The 18,906-nt window shown below is 45.5% G+C and overlaps 2 protein-coding genes across 3 annotated transcripts in view; one reads left to right on the top strand and one right to left on the bottom strand.

The window, feature by feature from the left end:
* LOC146812977 (C-type lectin domain family 2 member B-like) overlaps nt 1-18,906 on the bottom strand; it is a 189,075-nt gene that overhangs the window by 134,237 nt on the left and 35,932 nt on the right. The gene's annotated exons all lie outside the window — the stretch shown is intronic.
* LOC146812976 (uncharacterized) overlaps nt 4,135-18,906 on the top strand; it is an 80,212-nt gene continuing 65,440 nt past the window's right edge. Inside the window, exon 1 of the mRNA XM_085620000.1 lies at nt 4,135-4,617. Coding sequence (XP_085476126.1) covers nt 4,546-4,617 — 72 coding nt within the window. The 5' untranslated portion in view covers nt 4,135-4,545. The remainder of the gene's footprint in view (nt 4,618-18,906) is intronic.

The raw sequence follows: 18,906 nt of genomic DNA, 5'->3' as shown, positions 1-18,906 counted from the left end.
AACATATTGTGGGACTGGCAACTAACATCGCAGATGCCCTTTCTCATTTTCAGTGGGAGAGATTCCGTGGTTTGGCGCCCAGATCAGATTTACGGAAGACGCAGGTACCCAGAGAGATTTGGGATTGGTTGAACTGACTGCTCATCAGCTCATCGAAAATTCATCAGTAAAAGTACCAAATTGTTGGGGATACGAGCCATCAGCAGGGCAGATGGGTAGGAGAATCCTGCAGGGTTGGGCAAAGACAAAAAAGAGTGGACATTATGAAAAGAGAGCCAATTTCGTTAAAATTATTCTATAGTATCACATTTAGTTTATAGGAGATTTATTTTTCTACATTTGAATATCGTTTGTTCAAGCTCTGCATGACTGGACTCCTTTTTGGGGCGTTCAGGATATCTGAATGGTTAGGCAATGCTCACAATGATGATCTCAAAGTACAGAACGCTTATCTGGTCCGATTATCTCTATGTATTTTTCTTGAATTCCTTTCCAATGGGGGGGGGGGGGGGAGGGAGACAGGAAAAACACCTGGGTTAGGGTTTTTCCTGGTGACAGAGTTGGAGGAGATCAAGACAGGCAGGAAGGGTTGGGGGCATTAGGAATAGCTTCGGACAGAGGGGAGCAAGGGAGCGAGGTTGGAGGTAAGAGGTAGGCAGGAGATGTAGATAGGGGTTTGGGGAGGAGGATTAGGCCGAACAATGTTGGGGAAGTTTGTTGTTGGGGAAAATTCTTAGGGGCGGGGGGTGATAGCTTGGAATATGTATTAGTGAGGCCTGAATTGTATATGATTATGTATTGATTTGCCTACCTGTCCAATAAAGCGACCTTTTACCCCACTTTGGCCTGAGGACATGCTTATTGCCCGATACGGGCTACTAGTGTCTGTGTAGTACAAAGTGTCCAGACCCTCGTGATGAAGACCGAAGCCATCTGATACACATACCCACACACGTGACATGTGAAATCAGTGTGGTGTGAAATAAAATGCTTCTGCGCACAGTGGGGGGAGAGGAGACGTGTGTTAAAAGTTTAGCCCATCATTTAATCTTTCCTCTGAGAAATTGTTGCCTTTGTCCGCTATGCCTGTTGTATCCAAGAGAGGCCAGAGGAGGGGGGGTGGGGGAGGATCACCACGCAGTGTGCCCGGGGAGCTGCCTGTCTGCATGGGAACTCTTTACGACTGACATCTCTATCTAAGCCCTCGGTTATAAATGAAAAGGCGTGTTTTGCAGTGGTGGGCTAGTCGAGGGTATTTGGTTTGATGGCCCCAGCGGGGGAGAGAGAAAACAAATTCGCCGTTTGCAGTGCCAGACATTAGCAAAACAAAAGTGCAGGGAGGGGATAAAAATCATAATTAAGGCAAAATTCTACCTACCCCCAGGAAAAAAATACTGGACGCCCTCCTATTGTTTTTAACTTTAATCCATTTTATCAATAAGTTTAGGAGTGCTGCTCTAATTGTCTAAAAGTGTGGAGCCATACGAGAAACGTGCCCACTGTTATTTAGAAAGTGAAACTGAATGCCTAGTCGAATACGCCTGGGAAAATATCACATGAGAGTGAATGCTAGTGCTGAGCCAACTGTGGCCTAATCCTTTGCCCCGGAGGCGTTTGGAAAGTCTGGAGCAAGAATACTTTTTTTTCTGCCCTTCTCGCTCGCTTTCCCTTTCCTCGTTTACAGACAGGTTATTTTTTTCTCTTTTATGCCCTTTCTTTTTCTCACAACAGCCTTTTGAGGGCACCATAAAAAAAAAGAGACCTCCGAGCAGCGCACGTCATCCGCGCTTCAGAGCACTGGCGAGGACACAGCGTATTGGCTCGCGCGGTGGTGTGCCAAGAGCAAATTCTGGACATTCCATGAGGCACTGTGCACTTCAGCAGGCCACGGCTCTTTCAAGAGAAACCACTCTTCGCAGCCTGTGTTGGATTAAAACCAGTGTTTTCATTAAAACCCAATGAGAATGGAGAATAAACGGCACATTTCAGGGGCCCAGCCCCCGCCTTGAAGCAGAAGAAACGAACGAGAAAAAAAATAGCTTTATTTTAGCCTGCTTTCTCCTGAGCAGCTACATTTAAATGTAAATAAAATATGGATTTCAACTGTCTGGCTAAGAACCACGTCACGCCGCTTATCAACAAACTAAACAAAGTGGCGTTTGGATGATTGGAAAGGACAAGACTCCTGAAGAAATTTCACAGCACTTAACAAAAGTTGTTAAATAAAAACTTTGCACAACCCTACCTATAACACGGAAACTCCGCTCACAAAAAAAGTGAAGCTAAAAGGATTGGGATAAGAAGATTCCTCAAATCTACACTCCTACAAAATCTCTCGGCTAGGCTCACAGCACAAAAGAAAGGTTTGCGGCCGCCATGTTAAATATGCAGTGTGGCACATTGCAGAATATATATATATTTTTTTTAAGTTAAAGCCCGATGCCGCAGCGCTTTGAAGAAAAAAAAAGCATTTCTTTTTTAAAATCAATATGGCCAGAATGGCATAAATAAAGGCACGCGGCCGCCTCACTGGTTACAAAAAAAAAAAAAACAGTTGTGGGAGAGCAAGTCTTGCTGCAACAGCGGGCAGGAGAAGTCATTTAAGAAAATAGTGCTCACATACAGTAAATAAAACATATTGAGTAACACGAGTAAGAGGGCCAGTCCTCATGGGAGGTTAGAAAAGGTGAAAAGCGGTACTAAGGAAGGACTACTAAGCCTATTCACGAATCAAAAGCAACCATTTAGAAAGGACAGTAACATGACCCAATTGAAAAGATGGGTGGTAAATGAGCAGAGCTTAAAGTCCATACCTGAATTCAGCAGTTCTCAAAAAGACAGCGCAAGCACTGCATAGGCGACACCTAAAAATGGCTAAATAAATAATGGTTATGCAGGAAACTGAGTAGAAATTTAAAAGCATATTACATGTGTTCTTCTTAAAATATTAAAGGACTGGTAGTATGTATTTAAGAAAACATAACAGTTGTCTGTGCTGTGGATAAATAAGTACGTTCATAATGACAAGGGGAAGCGAAAAGGCACCTCATAACTGCACAGTACTTTCTTCTAAAAGTCCATAAAACAAAACGCCATGCTGAATGATCTCAGGTATGGGAATCTTTTCTAAAACACAATGGACGCAAGGTGCAAACCCATGTACAGGCTTTTGTTTAGAAGGATGGAAGGAGGAAGGAGGAAGGAGAAAGAAGAAAGGAGGAAGAAGAAAGAAGAAAGGAGGAAGAAGAAAGAAGAAAGGAGGAAGAAGAAAGAAGAAGAAAGAAGAAGGAGGAGAAGAATGAGAATGAGAATACCAATAGACCTTGCCTAACCGAGACATACTGTATTCAGGTATGGACTTGAAGCTCCGCCCATCTTTTCAATTGGCTGATGTTGCTGTCCATTGTAAATGCGATCTATTGATTTGTGAATAGGTTTAGTAGTCCCTCCTTAGTACTACCGCCTTGCCTGCTTTCGTAACCTCCCTTGATGACTGGCCCGTTAACTAGCATGGTTACTCAGTAGGTTTCATTTACAGTCTATGAGCACTCTTTTCTTAAATGAGTTTCTCCTACTTACTGTTGCAGGCACGCTTTACGCTTCCCAGCTCAATATCAGAGGCAATTGGAGGGTGCCTTTTCTGTTATCTGACTTCCTCCTGCCCCCCACCCTGCATGTTTCTTAGATTGTGAACATAGTTTATCAGTGTTGCGCCCATTTCAAGCGCGCCGTCCTGGTTTTGTTTTCATTCTCCTGTCTTCTTCCCCCTCCTCCATGCCACTCAATGCTCTCCCATACCCTCCCTTCCAATTAGTGACCGGGCTCCAGCCGGCCTGGTCTGCATCGCAGCAAAGCAGCACGGAGCCAGGCAGACGAGGGGAGGGTTGTGCTGCAGCTAGGGTGACCAGACGTCCCGGTTTTCCCCGGACTGTCCCCGTTTTTGGTGAAATGTCCCCGTGTCCTGACACTTTACTCCAATGGTGTCAAATGTCCCCGTTTTCGAACAGTGTCCGGGTTGAACAAAGAAATGTCCCGGTTGCGCGCATGCTCCGTTTGCACAGCGCGTGACGTCACCGAGGTGAGCGCTGTAGCAGGAAGGGAAATACTTTAAAGAGACAGTAAGTTGCAGTTTTCCAAAGACAACAAGTTATGGATCAGGGGCCTCCGTTGAGGACTCACCCAGTCATGCACATTCAAGGAACAGACACCCCGAGGTACAGCGCCCACGGGAGAGGAGGGAGCACCCACACACTGCAGAGGGTGGCGGGGAAACCTCACTGGGTCCCCCGCAGTAGGAAAAGGCAAATGCAGCTGCCTGCAAACACGTAATGCATCTGCTAAAACCACAGTGTGACTGCCTCAGTGACCCCAGAGCTGCACAAACTCAAGGACCCCTAGGGTCCGCTTATTGATCACACAAAACGTGTACAAGTGCAGCCCGGTCTCCAAGGCCACTGCGGACCGGCCCTTGAATAAAACAAAAGAGGAAACGCCCAGCTGCAAGGAGTGCAGCTCAAGCTCAGAGACCCCTTGGGCTGTTCCGCAATGACGCAATACCGCTGGGGAGGCAGCAACAAGGTCTCCACGCAGTGGCCTTCGGTGTCTCATCAACAGCAGGTAAATGGAAGTGTGCCTCGGGAGTGGGACCAGCATTTCAGAGCTGTGTGCAACTTGCATTCTAAACCAGATGTGTGGGGCCCACTGGATCGCCGTATTACCTGTTAGCCAAGCAACACACCCCAACAGAAGGCAGCCCATTGACTTGTGCCTGCACTGCCTGTGGGGTACGTTTTTAAAAGGGGACATGCCAGTCTCACTCCCAGTATGCACGAGGGGTGGACAGTCAAAATATCGATTTTTAAATATCAAAGCACAGTTCTCGAGTTTTAAATATCGTAGGGACAAAATATCGAAGTCAAGAATATCTACAACCATAATATTGAAGTTAAGGAAAGAAATATCGATGTTAGTAATATCGATAGTTAAATTATCGCTGTTAATAATATCGATATTTATAATAGGCGTTATGTATTTTAGTATGTATTTAATATGTATGTGTTCTATATTTTTTGTTAAGTATTGTCATCTGTAATGCTTCATCTCGGTCTGTGGAGGGAGCTGTCGAAGTCCTTTTTCTATGTTTATCACAGCTGTCAAATAGTCCTACTTTTATGTCGATGGTTACTGCAAACCTTAGTCCTACTTCTATGTCTATGACCTGTCCCCGTTTTTTGTTTTGAGAATCTGGTCACCCTAGCTGCAGCTTGCCTCAGAGCAGGGCGCACTGCTACACGTGCCTGCTCCTCGCAGCTGCCCAGCCATGGACTGGTCTGGTCTCAGGGAGAACTGCAGGCATGAGTTCTTCCTATGAGCTCTATCAGTGCAGTGCCCTTTCACGAGCGCCCTACTGGTTTTGCTTGCACTGTCCTGTTTGCCCACACCCACTCCTCCGCCCCACTCGCTCCGACTTCCCTCCCCCTTCCTTCCTATCTGTCAAGGGCTCTAGCTTGCGATCACCTCACGGTGGAGCCAGGTGGGCAGAGATGGAGGGCTGTGCTGGTAGTTTCCAAAGCCCTCGCCATAAGGCTGAAGAGATGGCAGCAGAGACTGGTGTCTCTGCCTCGCCCGCTGCTGTAATTAATCCAATTGGATCGGACATAATCCTGTTTGCGCAAATACTTCATTTTCACCCTCTCACACATACCCGTGGGAGACCTCTGACCGCTGGTTTAATTAAACGAAGCACTTATTTACACTACAGCTGACCTGTGTCCTGCACTCTCCTGTGAGACTCAAAACAAAAACACTTTCCATTGAGGAAAGCCAACCTCTAAAAGGACGTAAAATATAGCGTTAATGATCAGTGGGTCGCCGGCAGCCCTGAACATGCAGCGCTAATCCAGGAACCCTTCAAAGCACTTTGCCCTCAGAAATAAAGAAATAAATGTGCAGCTCAGCAAGTAATGGGACATGGGGACTTAAATCTCAAATAAGTTTCTCACTCTTATGTTAACGGTGGTGGTAAATTCCTTTTAAATCACTATTATCATAGAGGTTCGCATGCTCTAAAAGGTCATGAAAGCGCCTGCTGGGAAGCACAGATCACTCCCAACGGCACTATACTACAATCCTGGCTGCTGTTTAACAAACCTTTTTTTTCAGGTTTGTTGTTTCAGACGATGAACCAGGATTCCAACTCCCATAATACATTTGCCGCGGAAAAAAAAACCTCAACTTGAGTACGACCTCCAATAGAAAGATACGTGATATCACTCAAGCCCCATGGCAATTTGCCGACGCCCAAGCATGTTAGGGCAGGGATGTGGAATTCCTATAGCCCAACTCCCAGGACATATTGTTTGGGGTCAAGGGCAACAAGTTTTATTGTGCATTTTGTCCTTGGGACAAGCAGGCCCAACCCCCAGCAGCACAAACCCTTCGGCTGCCAGTTTGCAGTACCCCATTAAGGATCAGGGAAGGGCACTGCCTGCAGTTAAGTTAATATTTGTGTGCATATGTCAATGCTGTTCAAACTTGTAGTAGTATTATACTTTATTCGATAAAAAAAGATCATAAAAGTGCATATACAATAATAATAACGTGTAGACACACACTACAAGATACAATATAACATTAAAATGTATACAACCTAAGCCTCATGATAAATCACAATACAAAAATACATTTAAAATTCATCTAATTCACTCTACATTGACATCATAGCTGCACATTTTCCCAACTAGTAAATCTCTGTGGTCAGTGACCTAACCCTAGGGCCATTCCTTCACTAAGCCACTTCAGCCTACAAGGTAAGTTGAAGCTTGAGTCTCCTCATACGGATCACCCAAGCACTTCCAATAAATTTAGCAACCCCACACACCAATAAGGAAGAGGATGAATCGGTACAGAGGACTCGCAAGGCCATTACATGGCATCGAAGGCCCAGGCTCTTGCATAAGGGTTTTAGCCATATCCTTCTAGGCACCTTGTAAGCCGGACAGGCAAACATAAGGTGCGCCACGGACTCAATAGGGGCTACACAGCACGGACACGCCTTAGATGAGCTGCCTTGGGGGTTCCACCCAGAGGTAAAAGCATTTACAGAGAGGATTCCATACCTAACTTTTAAATATAGTGATCTATCCAGGGGTTTCTCGATGTAATCAAGGAGTGGTTTAAATAACCAAGACCCCTTAATTTCTAGGAAGCGCTCAGTAAGAGACCCCCCAACCCCTTTACAGGAAGTCTCCTGCTGGACCCGCTCCCAGTACAGCTTCTTAATAACTAGTTTGGGTGGCGGGGATTGGCTCTTCCAAAGATCACTAAGGCCTATGTATCCAACCAATTGCCTCAAATTACTCAGCCACTTGATCTTGTTACCTTTGTCTATCAAGATAAGCTCGTCCAATGCAGCTGCGTAGTTCTTGAGCTCCTCTGTCCTTCTCAGTCGGACCCAAAAGAGTAGAGGGCGAAGGCGCACTATTTCTTTAAAGGGGCGCCTGCCCATATCTAAACGTAATGGTATCAATGGGGTGGAAACTGGTAAGGCAACCAAATCTCTCAAGAACTTATTTTCTGAGGCAATTAAATCCGGGAGGTTCTCGAACCCCCAGAGTTCTGAACCATACAGGGCACTTGGCAGTATTTGGCCTTCATAGATTGCTAGGGCCGGGGCCACGGGTTTGCTCAGACACCCTATGTTCGCGCATTACCGCCCCTGCAACTCTTTTAAAATTTAATAACATTTTGGCCAAGTGGTCATTCCAGCGCATCTGGTTATTCACCCTAACACCCAGGTAATCAAAAGACTCCACCATCTCCAAGGACTCCCCATTAAGCGAGAAATTATTCCAAATTCTTCTGGAAGGGGAAAGAGCCATAAGTTTGGTTTTCGAGGTGTTAATTGTAAGACCCCTGTCATTACAAAATTCACTAAAGCGGTGCAATAACTTTTGGAGGCCTGCTGGGGTTTTCGAAATCAGAATGGTGTCGTCCGCAAAGAGGAGTGTTGGTATTTTTTCCCCAGCCAGTGATGGCGCATCCGCCGGCTCATCCCTCAGGTGGTCCACCACACCATTCACAAATAGGGAAAAAAGGGTCGGCGCCATGACACATCCCTGGCGGACTCCCCTCCTCACGGGCACCCTCTCGGTCAATTGGCCTTGGGAACCCCATCTGATTCTTGCATAGTTACCCTCATGGAGCCTAACTATAAGGTCCAGAAGGTAACCTGGCAAGCCCATCTCCTCCAAAACATCCCACAGCCTGGCTCGGGGGACCAGGTCGAACGCCATCCTGAGATCTATAAACGCCAGGTAGAGACTACCATGGTTGATCAACACAGTTTTCCAATAGATCGCAAAAAAGCGGAAGACCTGGTCCATCGTGCCCACTTTTTGCCGAAACCCGGCCTGGAAATGGGAGAGGACCTGCTCCTCCTCCATCCATGCACCGACTCGCAATATGATGACCCTGCCGACCACTTTCTGAATCACGTCAATCAGACTGATTGGTCTGTAGTTGGCAGGGTCATCTCTATCACCCTTTTTATAAACCGTAATCACTTCGGCCCCCTTCCACGAGTCAGGGACAGGGTGTCCCCCTGGATATTAGGTTCAATAATAATGCAATAAGTGTGGCCCAGACTGTGGGTTCTTCCATGAGAAGATCCCCCGGAATACCATCTTGGCCTGCTGCTTTCTTCGGGGTTAGGTGTCTTATGGCCACTACTACCTCCGAGGGGACAAATGGATTCTCAAGCGTCAGGACAGGGGGGGCCCGCTTGGCTGGATCATAAAGAGAGGATTCGTTTGCATCTTGTCCACTGTATATTATTGAAAAATGGGAATACCATTGTTCGCTAGTAATATGGTTAGCCAGCAAAGGCCTATTATCATTTCTGGCCTTATTGATCAAATCCCAAAACAGTGAAGCATTTTTCAATTTAGATGCATATTTAAGGTCCTGCCAATGCTGTTCCTCCTACTCTTTTTTTGCCCGCACTTGTTCGTTCGCATACTCCCTCCTGGCTATTCTAACTGAAAGTTGGTTCTTTTTACGAAGGGCAGCAGTTAACTCTCGTCTTTTAGCCCGGCATTTTGTAGAGTACCAGGGATTACTGGGTTTAGGGGCTTTTGTGCTAGAGCTCTGGGTTAAAAATAGTTTACCAACCTCCTCAATAGCATTGTTATATACCACAGGAAGAAGCGATTCCTGAGCAGCCCCTGTTCCCATAGCTAGGTCCTCCAACTCCCTAGTCAGTACATCAATGTGCCTCTTGATCTTTACCAATTTGTCTGGGTGAGAGCCAACCTTGTCCCATTTCAATCTTCGGTTTCCATCGTAAGGTGTCACCTCCTTGGTTACCTTCAATGGGGCTAGGTTTGGGCCATCTTTTAAATTTATCCACCCTAACGTCAAACATAGGGGGTTGTGGTCACTATCCTGCGAGGGGACCACCTCCATATCAACTAGGTCACGCCACAAGGTAACGTCCAGCAAAATATAATCAATTCGGGACGGGCTGTTGAGTCTATTAAACGTCATGGCCCCGTCCCGATCAGAACGAGATCTACCATTTACTGCTCTTAGGTTATATTCTACAGTAAGAGCGTTGATCTGTAATGCTTTAGCAGACCATTTTTTAATCGGGGGTAGTACCAATGCAGGGATGGACCAGCTAGCATCAACCTCCTCTGTACCCAGGGGGTCATCCTCACTTAAGGGTTCAAATGTACAGTTGAAGTCCCCCCCACAAGTATTTTAGAGTTTGAGGGACAAATGGCTAATGCCTGTTCTAAAATCGTAAAAGTACAAGGCATTTTATCTCCCCGGGTCCCTCTAGCATAGATGTTAAATAATTCCATCTTGCTTCCCATCACCTGACCTGGGAGTGAAAGATGTTGAATGTCCCTACAATCCGAATCGTGAACTGAGATATTCCAATTTAGGTCTATTTTAATCCATATGTGTAAGCCCCCAGAGGGTCTGCCCTTACCACAGCTATAAGCAGGTACACAGAAGGTTGCATATCCAGTTTTGTATACTGGAGCTAAACTCCAGGTTTCTTGGAACATACATATATCGTATTTTTCAATAAAGTTGTTCCAGTCTGGAAGAACCAGTTTTTTTTCCAACCCAGCTATGTTCCAAGATAACAGACGGATAACATCTTTACCACTGGTAGGCGAAGCTTGGGCAACACTAATTTCGCCAATCGTTACCCCTGAGTTAGGTGTTTCAAAATACTCTACCCGATTTAAAAGCTGATTAACATCGCTACTAACTCCCACAGATAGTGAGGGGGTATTGGCAAGGGATCTAATAGTAACCCTGGTTTTCTGATCCAAATGGGCCCCTTCACTAGTATGGGGTTCATCAGCCTCAATGGATATCTCAATAGCGTTCCCCTCTAGTCTGCCGGAATTTTGACTATCCCGCCTATCCTTCCTGTACTGTAATCTTCAATCACAGTCATCCATGCCGGAGAAGACATCGAACCTATTCCCCAGCTTTAAGGGCGTAAAGGGTCTCAAGTACTCCAATTGCCGGTTGTTATACCTAGGGTCTCTATAAGGTATCAAATTCCAACCTTGTGGGTCGGTTCGCAAATTCTTGCCATGTAAAGCTGCGGGAATGGCCGGGTAAGCTCTAGGATTTTTCCTGGCATGGGTTAGAGGGAACACCAAAGACCTGGGGTAAGAATAGGTCAGGGCTCGGGGGCTAATTTGGCTATTGCCATTACCTAAAGGCCAATTCAATATAAAATCTACCGCTTCAGGGTCTCTAAAGTTAATCAGAACTATATCTCCCTCGACATCTTTCCTTCTACCACCAAGCCAAGGGAGACGTCTGACATACAATATCTCACCATTAACGTTCTTATTTATAGGTCTATATATTCTTAGCCAGTGTATAATTTTGTTTTTCAGCTGATAAAAGTCTTCTCTCTTATTATCAGCCAGTGCTGGGACCCCTGTCAAAACCACCACCAAGGGCACAGCTTCTGGAGGTAAATCAACCTGAGGTCCATGAATCCTATGGCCCCCATCCCATCTGGAGCTTCCCTGCTCCTGACATGTAATCCCCAGTGGTACAGAAATGACCTCCTCCACATGGTCAATGGCGGGCTTGCTAGTTGGGTGTTCCAAGGACATCAAAGGGCCCTTTCTAGCGTGGTCAAACGTTAAGTGATCGTGGACCAGTGGTACATTTTTACTAGAGCCGGGAATTTCCGGAAGAATAATATTAGTGGGAACTGGGGCCTGGAAACTAGTCCCAATCGTTTGAGCCTTATCAACGGCAATCATGTTTCTCAGTGTGGATTCTATATTCTCTAGCCTAAGCTCCAACCTCCTCAAATTGTCAGTGATGGGCAATATAAGAATGCTAAGCATATCCCCAGTTTAGTTAAAAGAGCAGTAGGGAAATCAGGCGTCTGCGGGATATTATCAGCGGGCAAAGCGGGCTCAGGAATAGTAACAGCTAAATCGGAGCCCATAGGAAGGGTACAAGTGGCCAGAATTGGCCTACTTTCTGGCCTTGTTGCCAGCCCAAGAGCATTATCATTTAAAATCTTTGTGTGTTGGCCAAAATCAGAATGATGAATCCCAGGATTAGCTAGGGCCACCCCCTCCTTGCGTCTTATTTTCCTGGGTGGGGGTCCATGAATTTTCCCCTTAGCCAAAATCTTAGCCTTCTTCCCTTTTTGTTTCCCACGACCTAAAAGCCGTGTGTTAAGGATTTTAGGGTTTCTTTTATCATTTAAGGGGAGAGAATCACTATTTATAGGGGAACATTCACGTAATAATAGCGGGACGCCCTCTTGAGAAAGAAGGACATCATTAGTACCACAGCTATCACGATCAACTGAAGGGGCCTGAGGGCTAAGGACCTCTGGGGCCCTACGTTTCATGTTCTCAATAGAGCGTCGGCGTTCCGTTCTGCGCTCAGCCATTGTAAAATCCCGGTCATCATCCGTACTAATCTTCTTAAAATAATTATCTAGAGGACCATTTACCGGGGCCCCCAATTTATCCCCTAGCCTATGGTTCTCACTCAGGGCCATTACAATAGTGTTAGTCCACAATACCTGCAGTGTCAATGACCAGGCCCAGCCCAGCCTCGGAGGGCCTTAGAGGGCCCGCTCTTTGCCCGGTCTTAGCCCCGTGCCGAGACCCGCGCGCGTCCCGCTAGCGCGTGTAAGCAAAGAAGTGTTTATAAGGCGATGGGAAGCGGTGTTGGGGGAGGAGTCGGGAAGAGGACCAGGTGCAGCTGGTCAGCGTCACGCGCAGCACCCTGGTCCTCGCAGTCCCGAGTGCGCCGGGCGCTCACAGCAGTCCGAGCGTCCAGGAACGCCCCCTCGTCGATCTCAGACACAGCGCAGCAGTCCGGGCAGCGTGGGGTGAAATCGCCGGTGATACTCCAGGGAGCAGGCAACAGGGTCTCAGTCCCTCGAGCGGCTCCCGCGAAGCGCTGAAGCACCGCGTCCCGAAGCAGAGCGCTCAGCGCCTCGTTCTTGAGCGGCTCCCGAGCCTTCTGCTCGCTCAGCCCGATGGCTGTGAACAGGGACACGCTCTCCAAACTTGTATTTATGGTTCATTAACTGAAAGCCTTTATTATTAGGGTGAGCGCGCTCAGTAAATGTAAGTTCTGACTGCACTACTGACAGTGGTTCCAGTATAAAAAATGTGTACAAATGGTTTCAAAGTTTAGCAATATGAGGCTATGCATAATGCTCCCAGAATGCTCTCTGATTAGATGCAAATATTTGCAGAAGCTTGAAAGCAAGATTAATGATTCTTTGCTTTCAATATAAAAGGTTACTAAAAAATGATAGTAGGAAACATTTTGTTTTGCTAAACTACTGTAAAATTTCAGGTACCATTTCTTTGCAGCATCATTTAGTAAAATGTGTTGATGCATGCTAGTATTTCCCCAAAATATTCATATTAGAAAATCAGTGTAAGCAGTTTCAATAAGATTTTGGTAAACATAAAAATAAACAGGCATTGGCAAAGCCAATAGGTCTGAAATGGTGGTCAGCTTTAGTTTTGGCAATGCGTGACTTGTTTTGACATAGTTTTTGTAAAATCTTATTGATGCGAGAGCTGGCGGACCCTCACCATTATAACAAACAGTGGCTAAAGCAAAACTAGTTTTTGGTCTCAAAAAAAGCATACACTGCCACATTAGTTACTAGCACTGAACAAAACAAATTTGTGTGCCGATATGCTCCTTGTGAAAGAGCAGAATGCTGTCACTCAAAGAGAAAGAGAAAGAGAAAGAGAGAAAGAGAGAAAGAGAGAGAGAGAGAGAGAGAGAGAGAGAGAGAGAGAGAGAGAGAGAGAGAGAGAGTCTCAAAAGTACACCATTGGTATATGTCCTTCAGGGGTGGCTGGTGAGGTTTGTGAGTGGGAGGGGCGGGCATGCAGGAAAATAGGAGACATGGATCTCATGCAGGGAAGTGAAGGGAAGCAAAGTAGCAAGAACAGAGCTAGTGCCTTTGCTTGTACGCCTGTCTCATCCAGCCTTGCGTCTCTCTTTTTCCGTACGTCTCACTGTCCCTGCCGCTTTCTCTTTGTACCCGTTGCTGCTCAGTACCTCTCTGCTGTACCTTGCACCGGTCCCAACCTCATTACCCCGAACCTGTGGCCGTTTACCACTTTTCCTGCTGAAAATCTGAGCAACATACACACTATGCACGGATTGTTCTCGTCCCGAATTTGAATTCAGCACTGAAAATGAAGTAGCCAGAGATGTATTACACAGCACCAAGAGGCCGTGCATGTGCACCAATGCCCTTCAAACATACTGCCAGGCTTTTAACGCTATCAGAATTGTGTGACTTATCTGCAGAAATCTCGCAGCTGCTATGCCCTCGAGAACTTTATAATATGTAATAGGAAGCCCTAGTTAAAAGCAAGTTCAGAATTCTTTCAGATCATGTCTAACTCAGAGGTAGCAATGTGTTTTTTTTAAAGGGGAGGCTTGGAGCATAAAAGCCTACCTCGCGTTACAGCCATCGCGCAGTTTATGTTTAGGAGACACAAACTGTACACCACACTTACAGGGTTTTGCTTCTATATTCGTATGCATGCAAATAAGTCCCCATCCATCTTATATATCACGATCTTCAAAACATGATTTTATCTCAAATGTTGTACTTACCGGATCGGCAGTCGGGTTCACAGCAAGTCCGTCCTGATCAAACACAGCTAACAGTAATACAGCACACCTGATGCCTGCATGGCGATTATGCCGGAATCAGAGCTGCACAGCCAACTCTTCCACAGCCCACGCCCCCAGCTTCCATTATCCAACCAAGAGGCCTAAAAGTACTGTGAAGGCAATGGGTGCTCCAATTGTTGCCACCCACTACTCTCTCACTCACCCACTAGCCCTGCCCCTTACCTTTCATTTAAATAGTGTGCTAATATCGCTTGGGCGACAGTATATGCGCCCTATTGAAAACCAACCATTTTCTGGCCACTCCCTTCATGCGGACATCACTCTTCTAGATTTTGCATAGAGGGCGAGCAATAGTCCTCGCCCCGGCCAGCACATGCGCAGGAGGTCTCTGACGTGACCTCATCCCTTCCTAAAAAAGATTGTATTCACACCAAGCAGTGAGCACTTCATTTGAATTTTTTTTCTAGGAAGGGAGCTGCTACATTGTGTACACATTCTCTTATCTCCTCCCCGTCGGTTCCTAGACCTGAAGCTAGTGGGGAAAAGCTCCTTTCGCCCCTTAACACCAGCTGCCACTGATGTCCTTGCATTAAGGGCAGCAATATGGTTTTCGTGAATCCACACGAATTTACAGCAGTAGGGCAAGAGATAGTACTCCTAGAAAATATTTGTGAACTGCGTTTTAGCTGGAGCAAATATGCATGTGTAGATTTGCTCATGCGAAAACCTGAGTGTTTGCAAGTTTATTTTCCCTTCAACCATTTTTTCCCCAACTCTGGAAGAAAGATTACTTCTGCCATTGTCAGGAGTAAATTTCCAACATTTCTCAGTATTGGAAAAGATTAGAGAAGAGTTGTTGAAAACCCTTAAAACATGCAAGTTAATAGGTTTGCACAGACTCAGACTCAGGACATTCCAACCCTGGAACTATTGTTTACCACTACCTTCAGTCCCAGTATGTCGATCTGCGGCAACGTAGCAACATAAAGGGATTGCTAGTATTCAAACACTACTATGGTATGAGCCCTGGCATAATCAGAGAGGCTATTTCAGAGCTCCTATATAATGATTGCTGCCATAATTTGTCGCTGCACAACATGAGACCAAAGGGACAAGTGGATTTTGTAACAGGACAAGTAGATTTATGAAGCAACCTGCCCCATGGACAAGTAGATATTTTAATAAATTCCACACCCCTGTAGGGGGTTCTTCTCTCCAAATAAGGTATTCTGTCATAGTGCAATTCTAGCATTCTATGGTATTTCATTTTGCTTGTGGCTGAGTGGTCTGAAGTAAGGGTGGCCAGCTTCACCGAAGAAAAATACTGGTCATATGTTTTACAATTTAAGATTCTGAAAAAGCCCAGACATGATACTTAAATAGAGCATTGTATAAAATGGTCTGCAATCTTTATCATGACTTTTCTGTTTTAGTTTAATTTCATTATCAGTCAGGAATCATTAAGACAGTCCTAAAACACATTTCAAAGTGTGTTTTATATTTACACAAGGCACTGATAAGGAGTAAAAAAAAAAATGATAATAATAATAATGTTTACGTAATTTTCCTAATTTTGTTGCCTGCTGGCACACTAAAATACCAGTTATACGGGTAGAAAAATGGCTATGTGGCAGTACTATCTGCATTCCTTTGTGCACTGCTCCCATACTTCCCACTGACGGGGGTAGGACACTCGCCACGGCTTTAAATGGGCCGTATCCTGTCTGGGCTCCTGCTTTTAGAACTGCTGGTGCTGAGCACTGACAGGTTCCTATCGGGCTCTCCATTTTTAGGTCTCCCCTAGGCAGCGTTTGCGCGGTCTCTTCAAGACATGCTGTATTCAGAATATGAGCGTTATGTATCAATGGGGTAACCCGTAATGCTACCGGATCCAGGTGAAAACTGCAGTACAGTAGAAAAGTGGTCACAACAGCAAAAAATGTTAAACTAAAAGATGAAAGCATTCACAGGATCATATTCACAAGTCTGCAAAAGATGCAGTTTATTCTCAAAACAGCAATGGATTGTCAAAGACCACACAACTGTTTATACACTTGAGAAAAGGGTGCTCAGGATGGGGGGGGGGGGAATAACGTGCTCAGGATAAATGTGCGTCTGTGAGGGTTGAAAAAGAGGGAAAGGTAATGTGCCATATATGTCCAGCTTATAACAGGCAAATTACTACAACACAGACACATAGCAGTGTGAGGACGCTGATTACAGATCTCAGTCGTCAAAGCTGGTCTTTTACGAGAGCAAAAGTCAGCGTTTTGACCCCCTTCCAATAATCAAGGTTGTTAAGTCCTTAGCGTGGAGGCTTCATCAGGACAGAGAAAGGGCGCACCTAAAAGGAATTGAATACTCCGTATTATTTACGTGAAGCCTCGTGGCTGGATGTGAAAGTACAATGAAACCGAATGTTATTTACCAAATCTGAAACCAGCAAGGGGAATCGGGCTGATAAATGCAGTGAATGGGCTCCTAAAGCAGAGAAAGCGAACATTAATCTATGGAGGGACAAGGTCTAATGAGGCAGCGCCTAACAGACCTAAGTGAAATGGATAGAACTTACTCAAAACGTAGATAAAGATGCAGTCAGTAACCTTAACACGACCGTCCAAAACACATACGACGATGGGTCATAGGATCCCACAGTATCACGGGCCAATCCTTATAGGATAAACTACAACAATGAAAATTACACATAGATTAGAAAAACACACAAGCGTATCAAGGCCGTAAAGCTTGGGGTGGTCTACCTGGTTGAAACGGATGTGGAAACCCAGAGTATCCTAAAACCTCAATTAAGGACGTGAGCAAAATCGAGATGGCATCGGTAGCCAATCCATGCACTGCGATGGGGTAACATGCATGTCTAATTAAGCCATAAGGAGACAAATATGGCTATAACCCCAGTACAAGAAATAAATCCAAAGTTGTAGCGGTATCCAACACGTCCCTGCGTAGATTGTAGCAGCGTGGGTTGTCTTGAATACATGCCCCGTAGTGTCAATATCACCTCGTGAACACAAAAACAAAGCTCCAATCGCGGTTGGCACTTACCTTCCAGAAATCGAATGCCTCACGTGATCAATCTAAAAACAAATGACAACGTCGGACTGGGTCGAGCCGCACAGGACATTACAGCTTTAAATGATACTGGCTAAGTTAACTCTTCGAGAAAACATAACTCCGTCAGACATCTGAATCAGAAGGACTGGTACGGCGGGGCCTAATGCGTGACCTAGATAAAGACACGAGCGGCTGGGGTGTATGTATGACATTGTTCTGCATTCTGTCCATCAATTGTTATTTTTGCATTTGTCACCCCAAGTGGAAAGGGTATGCTCAGACGTGAGTCCCTTGCTCTCCATGCCACTGGAATCAGGCTATCCTGGCTGATGAGGGCTGAAAGCCCGAAACCGGTCCTAGGATGCTTGTTTCCAGTCCAGGGAGGACCTGGCTTGGCAGTTCGGGCTGGACTGTTCCCATGGGGCACAGGGTCAAGACTGATTTGCATATGGCTGGGTTCAAACTGGAATGGCATGGTGAGCAAAAAAACGATGGATTTAGGCCCAGATCTCTGTACTGGGGTGAATGTATGACATTGTTCTGCATTCTGTCCATCAATTGTTATTTTTGCCGCTTGGTGACAGCACACCTAACGCAGTCAACCGGGCTCCAGATCGACCGATCGGGGTCTGTTTTTAGAGAAACCGGTGGAGTCCCCGAGTGTAATCAGATACAGATTATTCAACAATTTGTACGCGAAATAAGGCCATGTGTTTACTGAGATAGTTATAACCAAGTAACTGGAGAAACAGGACATAGCACCTGCTGACACCAGTGTTTAATGGGGTAATGGGCAAGCAACTATAAAATATTTAATGTTTGAGAAATGACTTAGTGCCTCCTAAGCCATCCAAACATGGTGGTAAGAAAGTGTCAGCGGTATGAGAAATGACCAGAAAAAAAAAAAAAAAAAAAATCGCCCATCTGGTGGTAATGAAAAATAACACATAATTCAGCATTCTAAGTGAGACAACAACATCTGATGGTAATGAAATCTCACGTCACATTATAAGTGGGACAACCACATACATGGGGATAAACTTTAGTCACAGTGTAAACTGTAGATGCCATATATACATTAGATACATACTATTTTCTTGAAAAGACAATGTTGGTCACCTGAGATATGATACAGCATTAAATAGGTACATCAGAAACACTCAAACAGAGCCCATAATATGTCAAGTCTCGCATTATACCAAGGCCACTGGAGAGCCACTAATAAGGCCGTATTCAGTATTAAGAAAGGAGAGTTGGGCATTTGTAGCATGTAATTCATTTAAACCATTGTTGACTTATCTATGGTGTACATCCATTTACATTCACGTATGTTGAGGGTGGAGGGGATGTCACCACCCCTCACTCCCAAGGACACTTTTTCAAGATCACCCACCTAATGGAGTCTGGTTGGTGTCCCTGTGTTAGAAAATGGTCCACCAAGGGTGCACCCACCGTACCACAACGTATCCTGCTACAATGTTGCAGGATCCTGGTCTTGACTTTGTCTGGTTTGTCCTATACACATCTCATTGCAGGGACACAGGGACACAGAATGGCGCAGATCACGTCTGTTGTGTTGCAATTAGTGTGTACCTGGAGGTCTATTGTGTGGTGTTTGTAACAGAACTGTTTGGTTTCTATTGT

The sequence above is a fragment of the Triturus cristatus genome, chromosome 7 (assembly GCF_964204655.1).
Source record: "Triturus cristatus chromosome 7, aTriCri1.1, whole genome shotgun sequence".
NCBI classification, from domain to species: Eukaryota; Metazoa; Chordata; class Amphibia; order Caudata; family Salamandridae; genus Triturus; species Triturus cristatus.
The sequence above is the reverse complement of the archived record's forward strand: the minus strand, read 5'-3'. Positions and strand labels throughout refer to the sequence as shown.